Source organism: Otolemur garnettii, unplaced genomic scaffold (assembly GCF_000181295.1).
Source record: "Otolemur garnettii isolate 467f Iridium unplaced genomic scaffold, OtoGar3 scaffold00291, whole genome shotgun sequence".
NCBI classification, from domain to species: Eukaryota; Metazoa; Chordata; class Mammalia; order Primates; family Galagidae; genus Otolemur; species Otolemur garnettii.
Window position 1 is genome coordinate 292,878 of NW_003852686.1, and position 8,319 is coordinate 301,196.

The 8,319-nt window shown below is 59.9% G+C and overlaps 1 protein-coding gene across 1 annotated transcript in view; it reads right to left on the minus strand.

Annotated features, from left to right (window-relative positions):
- The window catches only part of ADGRB1 (adhesion G protein-coupled receptor B1), a 69,118-nt gene that overhangs the window by 22,246 nt on the left and 38,553 nt on the right, over positions 1–8,319 (minus strand). The window contains exons 18-19 of the mRNA XM_003803271.2: positions 8,164–8,302; positions 1,640–1,743 (exon numbers count right to left, since the gene is read on the minus strand). Of these exons, the coding sequence (XP_003803319.1) occupies positions 1,640–1,743; positions 8,164–8,302 (243 nt within the window). The remainder of the gene's footprint in view (positions 1–1,639; positions 1,744–8,163; positions 8,303–8,319) is intronic.

The following is an 8,319-nucleotide window of genomic DNA, read 5'->3' on the forward strand; positions in this document are numbered from 1 at the left end:
TCCTATCACCACCATCACCATCACCACCACCATTACCACCATCATCACCACCACCACCATTTCTATCACCACCATCACCACCATCATCACCACCACCACCACCACTCCTACCACCATCATCACCACCACCATCACCACCATCATCACTACCACCACCACTCCTATCACCACCATCATCACCATCACCACCATTACCATCATTACCACCACCACCATTCCTATCACCACCACCACCCCAATTACTGCCACCACCACCATTACCACCAGCACCACCAGCACCACTACGACCACCACCACTGCCACCATTACCACCACCATCACCACCAGCAGCCCCAGGGGAGTGAGACCCTGCCAGGTAGAGAGTGGAGGGTACAGTGCTGAGCGTCAGGGGGTGTTACATGGCCCTGATGTGCTTGCATGACTGTGGACGGGTCACATCCTCTCTGTGGGTCTCACTTCTTCATGGGGCCATTGAAACAGTCCCTGCTTACAACTCAGAGAGGTGCAGTGATGGCCAGCAGAGCTCAGGAAGACAGACACTTTGACCACTATAGGTGTACAGCCTCCTTAAAACCTCAGCACATCAGAGCTAGAGTTTGGGGCCCCTGTCACTCAAGAGTCCCAATCCCCAGATGTTTTGGGAAGCCAAGGGCCTAGGGGTCTAAGGGGCTGGCCCAAGGGAGAGAGACAGTCATGTTCCCTTGTGGGGCCCAGTGGGGGAGCACTGTATGTTCGCCCTCAGGCAGGACAGTGGAGGGTGCCTGCTGCTAGCCACTACGGGTCACCAGGAAAGCTCAGGCCACATCGACTTCTTATTTCTCGACCTTGGACAGCAGCCAGGCGTCAGTTCTGATTATCGGCTGACATCGCACTGCCGCAGGAGCCTGAGCAGCCAAGCGCAGCAGCTGCACGTCCTCTGGACACACTGAGAGTCCCAACTAGGTCTTGAGGGCAGCTGCCCAGGCAGTGACCTTGAGTTCACACTCCCTCCTCCAAACTTCTACTCAACAGGGCTGGAAGCAGCAGGGGGACAGGACCTGCCTGGTGGGCACAGGCCTGCAGTCACACTCATGCCTTGGCCTGGACACTCACACTGGAGCCTGTGTACCCGGGCTTGTTCCTGCCTTGAACATGAGTTTTTACTACCCATATCACCCTGGGCCCCAGTGGGACCCAGAAAACCCAGAGGCTGGCACTCAGATCAGACAATACTTGCAGTGAGCACAAGGTCCCAGCACTAAGTTCCAGTGGTCCTCTGTAGAATAAGTTTGGCCTGGGGGATCCAGCAGAGGCCCTGGACCCTGAGGCCTGGCCCTGGGCCCCAGGGAAGGCTGGTGCAGACAAGAGGACGGACAGGGAAGTCAGGGGTGTGGGTGCATGCCAAGCTGGGGTGGGCTCAAAGTCGGCATCTGGGACCCTATTTCTACAATGCACATTGTGGGCATAAAGCGAGTGGTGGCTGCAACCGACCAGACCCTGGACCAGGCCAGGTGGGCCATGGAGATGGTTGCTGGGAGGCTGGGCTCAGTGGGACAGAGGGGGATGCCAGGTGCTGTCCTGGATGGTGGCAGTGGCTGGGAAGACGAGAAGGGAGGGAGGGGATGGAGCGCAGTTTGAGGGCTCCCTGGGCGGCACCCACCTCCACACAGACACGTAGATGATGACCAACATGAGCAGAGTGAGTGAGGACACACCGCAGCCCACGATGAGAGTCACAGATGGCAGGGCTGTCTTCTCCATGGTCTGCAGGTCACAGGGAGTGCAGGGAGTGAGATGTGCGGGCCTGGGGGACCCAGGGCTCCTCTCTGGGCTGGAACCTCCCCTCCCCCACCCAGCCCCTTGGCCTCCCACAGAGAAGGATTCCAGAACACACCAAGCCCCTCCAGGACCTTCTTCTCTGGGCTGTTCCTTTCTGGGAGCTCTTGTCCCTTGCTGAGGGCGGGGCCTTCACCTCTACACTAGTGCCATCATAGTCACGTGCCCCATGACGAACACTTTGTCTCTCTCACAGCACAGACACCCCCATTTGAAGCACCACCTCCCACATCATGGTGGGGTCAGGGAGGCGCCAGCCTCAGGGACCTCCCTCCCCGACCTGAGGTGGCCCCACAGAGCCCACAGCCTCTGCGAAGCACCCATCTGTGCCTGGGACTCCGTGCCCACAGACCCCACGGCCCCGTGTGTCACCTTAACACCCCTGCACCAAGTCCTACTTCACCACTCCCTGCCTTCTGCTGGGGCAGGGACCTGTGCTCTTCCCTGTCCCCACAGCCTTTTGCCTGCCCCTCAAAGGCCACCCCTCTGCCCTCCTCAGACCCTCCCCGACTCCCTGTCTCAGGCTTATCTGCACCCCACCTGGCCTTGCCTTCCTGCCAGCCCCCTCCCCTGACGAGATAACCCCTCACTGACTGTACTGCCTCCCAGCCCCATCAGGGCTCTGCACCAGCAGTTCCCCACCAGAGACACATGTTCCCACTGTGTGCCACTGTACAACCCGGTGTACAAGCTGAGAGCCTCACTGTATCCCCATGCCCACAGTATGCCCCGCAGGGGACAGTCTGCATTTATGGAGGAAAGAACGCAGGCCTGGCGGAGGGCAGCACTCAGATGTGAGGGACTGAAGAGAAACAGCTTGTATCCCCTTCCCAGCTGCCACCCTCTAGCTCTGAGGGGAAGAGGTAAGGTGGGTGGGAGGACAGGGCCAGGAAGGAGGGCTCCCTGGATCTGCTGCCTACAGAGCTGGCCCTGGCTCTGTGAAGGTGACACTTGCCCACTGGTTCCTGATGCCTGGCAGCCCTTCCCTCCTCAGGGGGCCCAAAGGCCCTGAGCTCCAGGGCCTGCCCCCGCAGGCACCACTGCCCCGCCCGTGCAGCTGGGCCTAGTCCTCTCTCCTCAGCCACACTGCCAGCAGGCAGCCCACACCATGCTGCTCTCCACCCACACACGTGCCACACTGCCCTTCCCCGAACTGGAAGTGCCACCTCCTCCAGGCATCCTGCTTGCCCCCTAGACCCCTCTGGTGTTACCAGCCCCAGCCCTCATGCTGGGGGTGATTGCCTGTCCCTGTAGCCAAGTGTCCTTCATGTCCACAAGCCCCACCAGGGCTAGACCCAGCATGGATGCTGGGTCTATGTTACTGACCAGATAAAGGAAGATAAAGAAGACAGGACCCAGAAAAATTGGGAAAGTCACCCAAGGTCACCAGATGGTCACTGGTCTATATGGGCACAGCTAATGGTGAAGCCCAAACACACCCAGAGCTGGGTCCAGGGGAAGGGAGTACTCAGCCTTGGCCAGGACTGCCGGCCACCTTGAGGGTGACCTCAGTGCCCCACCATCCTGCCCTGCTCTGTGGGCTGCCCTCATTGCTGCCTCCCTGGCCCAGGCCTTCCCTAGGGTCTCCTTTGCAGCGCCCCCAAGCTCACAGCAGACCTAGACTTCCCCCACCATGATGCCCAGTCATCTGCTGACCACCCATCTGCAAGGCCTTGAGTGAGGCCGCCCCAGCCTGACCCAAGTGTGATGTGGAGCTGTAGGTGGTGGGGGCCAAAGCCCCTGCTGGGTAAGGGCCTCTCCAGTGGTCATTCCCTACCTCTAGCATGGTCCTCCTGCCCCCAGCTTCTGTGCATTCTTTCCTCACTTTCCTTCTCCCCTCCAGGCCAAGGCGAGGACTGAGGGACCCTTAAGGGGTCCTCCTCCAGGTGACGCAAGCCACGTACCTGACATGCACAGATGTACACAAGAGACCCCACACCCGGCCCTCACCTCCTGGGTCCTGGTGCCAGGCTGGCTCCTCACACATGCCTGGCCCTTTGCTCTAGGTTTGTTTCCCTGGAACTTAGCCAGACTCCTCTGCATGCACAAGCACTGCTGGCCCACAAGGCTCTGGAAGCCACCATCTCCAGGCAGGCCCCTTTGATCACCCCAGGTTCCTGGGCTCTGGAGGAGACCCATTCTGCAAGCCAGGTGGCCTCGCCTACCTCAGCTGCACACCACAAGGAACTGTGCACAGGTATTTCTCTGCATGTCACAGCTGCGAGCTCAAGCCTCAAAATAGTGGCCCCTGGGACTGGCGGCCCCTGACCCAGTGATCTTACCAATGGAGAACCTGAGGCCCAGAGCTAGGAGAAGGCCAGAGGAGAGAGACAGGTAGGGGAGAGGGTGACCTCAGCAAATGTTTCCAAGACTTTGGGCTGGCCCATGGCTGGCTGTCCACGAAGGTCATGGGCGCCTGAGTAAATGGCTCACGCCTGCGCCATAGCTGGCTCCAGCCCAGATCTCTGTGGCCATCTGCTTCCGTCTGCCCTCATTAGGCCTGGCAGCCAAGATCCTGCCAGCCCTCCCACCTGCCTGCCTGCTCCCTGTCCTCCCTGCCGGGCTCATCAGTCCCCTGACAGCCCCAGCTCAGCAGGTTCTGGATGATGCAGAAGGGCATTAGGAGGCAGCCAGGCAGGCAGGGTGCCTGAGACCCCTAGGACTCCTCAGGAGGGCTAGGTTGGAGAGCTCAGGGTGAGAGACTGGCTCCTACTCATGCAGAGAGGTGGCAGAGCCAGGCCAGCCTCCTGTGGAGAACAGCTCCTTATGCCAAGCTCAGGGCCACCCCAGGGCCCTTGCACATGCCAATCCCTCTGCCCATGTTCTTCCCTGACTTTCCTGGGTCAGCCTTTCTACTGCGACATCACCACCTAGAAGATGCCCCTCAATCTCAGTCTGAACCAGCCCGTCACTCTGTGCTAGCGCCTCCCCAAGGCCCTCTCCAGGGCACTGGCTGCCCCTCCCACCCATAGCTTTGCTTGGTTGTTTCTGGCGCACGAACTCCCAGGGGCAGCCTTTTCCCAAGCCATCTATACACCTAGTGCTCCTTAAGACTGATTCCGATGTTCAGTGCCTGCCACCTTCATCCTGCCGGTGCTCTAATACCACTCATGGCCCAAACAGCTACTAAATAAATTCCTCACTCCAGTTTGGGCTAAACTCTAAGCCCTGTCATATGATGAACCCTGACCCAGGTCACACCCTGACCCCTGAATCTAGTCACATGCTGAGCCTCGATCTCAGTCACATTCTTAGCTCTGATCCTGGTCACATCCTGAGCCCACATCCAAAACCCCAGTTATACCCTGAGTCCTCACCTTGGGCACATGCTGAGTCCTAGTCCTGGTTTCAAATGAACTCTGACCCTGGTCATAGCCTACTAACACAGTTTGAGGCACATCGGAAAAGTGATGCCAACGACTGTCCTTTGCCGGCTGTTTACTACATGCCAGGCTGTGCAAAAAGCCATAAATATACCACCTAGTTTGATCCCCATGACATTCTGAGACAGGTGGCATTGTCCCCCTCACAGGTGTGACTCAGAGTGGTTACTCAGCCTTCCGGCAGCCGCAGGCCCACAGTGGCACAGCCGGCATCTTTACCAACACTCTGGCTCCAGGCCAAGACTGGAGGGAGGACGTCTTATCTCCCCTCACTCTATGGCCCTGACCAGATGTCATTCCACTCTGGCTCCTGGGGTGTGCCCATGGTACCCCATCTTTACCACCATCTCAGGCCCTTGTTCTGGAAGGCAGTCCCCTGAGGCCACTCTGTCCATGGGATATCCATAGCCTGTCCACTCAGACCTGAGTGCCCAATGTGCCCACTCAAGCCCCACCAGGCCCACATACTTGTCACTCCCACCCCCAACGCTGCTCTCCACTGGCCCCCTCCCTGCCTGCTGACTGTTCTACCCTTGCTCCTGCTCTGATCCCTCTGGCACCCACACCCCACTGCCAACCTCTATCTTCCGGGTCTCCTCACTGCCCTCAGGAGGAAGGTCAGGCTCTCACTCTGGCCCCGGCCTTGCTGCTGGCATCTATGTCTCTGCCTCCCCAGTCCCACATCTCAATCCCCTGGCAGGCCAGCATCCTGCTTTTCTACCTGAAAAGTTCAGCTGGTGAACTCCTGCACACCCTTCAGGACCCCAGGTGCACTGCTCCCCAACCATGCCCAGGCAGAAAGGAGGCTCTTAACCAAGCCCCCAGAGCCCATGCCCTGGCCTTTGTTCAGACCAAGCTGGTATGTGCACACATCTGCCCAGCATCAGGTCCTGTGCCCCTCGAAGGTAGGCACAGGGATGAGAACAAGTCAGTGACAGGCTACACCATCGCAACAGGCTCCCCTCCACCCTCAGTCCCTCTGTGCTCAGTGTTCAGGTCAGCCCTCAGCCAGGCTAGAGCAGGCAGGACCAAGAGGTGGTACGGGAAAGGAGAGGAGGACCCTGGGGAGCTCTGAGGCAGGGCCATGCCCTCCCTGGTTCCTTCCCCAGCTCGCTCTCTGAGCCTAGGCTGGCAGCCAAGCTCTGTCCTTGAGGTACCCATAGAACCAGGCAGAACCAGCTACTCGCCCATCTCACAGGTGAGCACACTGGGGCTCTGAAGGGCCCAGCTGCCATGTGTGGGATAGGGGCATGGGCGCCCTGATGGGCCTACGGCAAACCACCTCTGTGAACACTGACATGGGTGGGTTGGGCTGCCTGACAAAGCAGGACTCTGCTATGTCTGCCTTCCCATACTCCTGTGCACACGGGGTGAAGGTCCCTCTTCCTGGGAAGGCCTCTGGGAACCACCCAGGCCCCAGCTACCCAGCCACTCACTAGCCCCTCTGAGGACATGCTCTCCCAGCCAGGCTCGCTCCAGAGCACAGCCCTGGTGACCAGTGGGAATGCCATTAAGTCAGGGGATTGCAGCCAACTCCAGGGGGTACAGGGCTACCCTTCATTTTACAAGGAGGAAATTGAGGCTCAGAAGGACTCGGGCTGGGCCCAGTCACAGTGTGTGACTGATCTCCTATGTGTTGGCACAGGGCTGGGAAGAGAGAGGGAGGCAGACATCCCACTCCGGGTCCTCTCCTGCCCTGGGTTCTCCTCACATACCCAGAGGATGTGCAGCTACCCAGAGCCCTGTGCTGCTCCATTCAGCCTCATGGGGCCCCAGGGAAAGCCTGTTGCTTTAACATCAATGACCATCTACATAGAAAACCACCTCTTCCAGGGAGCCTCCAGGATGGCCCCATGATACCCACAGTCTTGCCTGAGGAGACAGCCAGAGGGGGTACACTGTGGTCAAGGCAACCTAGCTGTGCCCCTAAGACCTTAAGCAAGACCTTCTCTGGCCTCAGTGTCCCTGCTATCAACGGAGTTGAGTGGCAATGGTCTATAGGCTTCCATCTGGATCTGACACTGGGAGACCCCAGCTTGACAATGTCCCACAAAGGGGGTGGGTGGCTAGAATATTCTCAGAGAGGCCTGGAAATATCTTCTTCAGGGAATCTGGGGGGTAAACTACGCCACCTCCAAACACCCAGGAAGGCCATATCCCTCTCCCAGTGCTCCCTATACACGGGCTATCCCAGGCCCTTCCCCGTGATGTCTGGGGTGAGGGGCTCAGGGGTCCAGGGACCTGACAAGGGGGACTAGTCTGCCTGGGGCTAGAAAGTGCAGCCCAGTTGGTGCTTGGGGCAAGAGAGCCCACCATCCACCAGCCCTAGTGGGCAGGGCCCAGCACCTAGGGCCCCAGCCCACAGGCTGGCTGTCACCATAGAAACCGGCAGCCCCCACAAGAATCACAGGAACAAAAAGGAGGCCCTGAGATGAGGCCTGCCTGGGGAGGGCTATGGACCTGTGCCAGGACCCCTGCCAGGGGACACAGCCACCTCCACATTGAGACTCAGATCTGGGTGGGTTAGAAAAGCTCGAGGAAGGTGGCAGCTCCTCCTTCCTCCTCGTCCCTGTGGCTCAGGACCCACTAAGTGGAGGGGTATGCCCCTCTTCCATGCAGTGCCCTCCCTAGCCGGAGACTTAGGACCCAAGTCTGCCTCTTCGGGAGGAGAACCCAGCTTCCTCAAGGTCTCAGGCCTCCAAGGAAGATGCAGATGGGGCCCACCCATCACTCACATCCCAGGGGTCCCGGCTCCTTCCAGACCGGTCCCCAAGTCCACACTGCCACTCACTCGCCACCCACGCGGCTCCCACCGTCCTCCCCGGTGGTGCCCTGCTTGCCACGCCACAGCCGCTACTGGGTGCTGTGCCCCCTCAGGGCAGGGAAGGGGCAGCCGCGCGAGTCCCTCCCGCCGCCCTCACCCGCGCCTGGCACCCCTCCCGCCGTCCCGGCAGCGGGGTCTCACCGCGTCGGCGCTGAGCTGGGCTAAGATGGCGAAGGTGGAGAGTCGGTCACAGAGGCAGCGCGTCCGGAGGGCGTCGAGGGGCACCGTGCGGCAGCCGCGCCACGACCAGGGCCCGAGCTGCGGGGGGGCGGAGGAGGGTCTGGGGGCGGGCAGGAC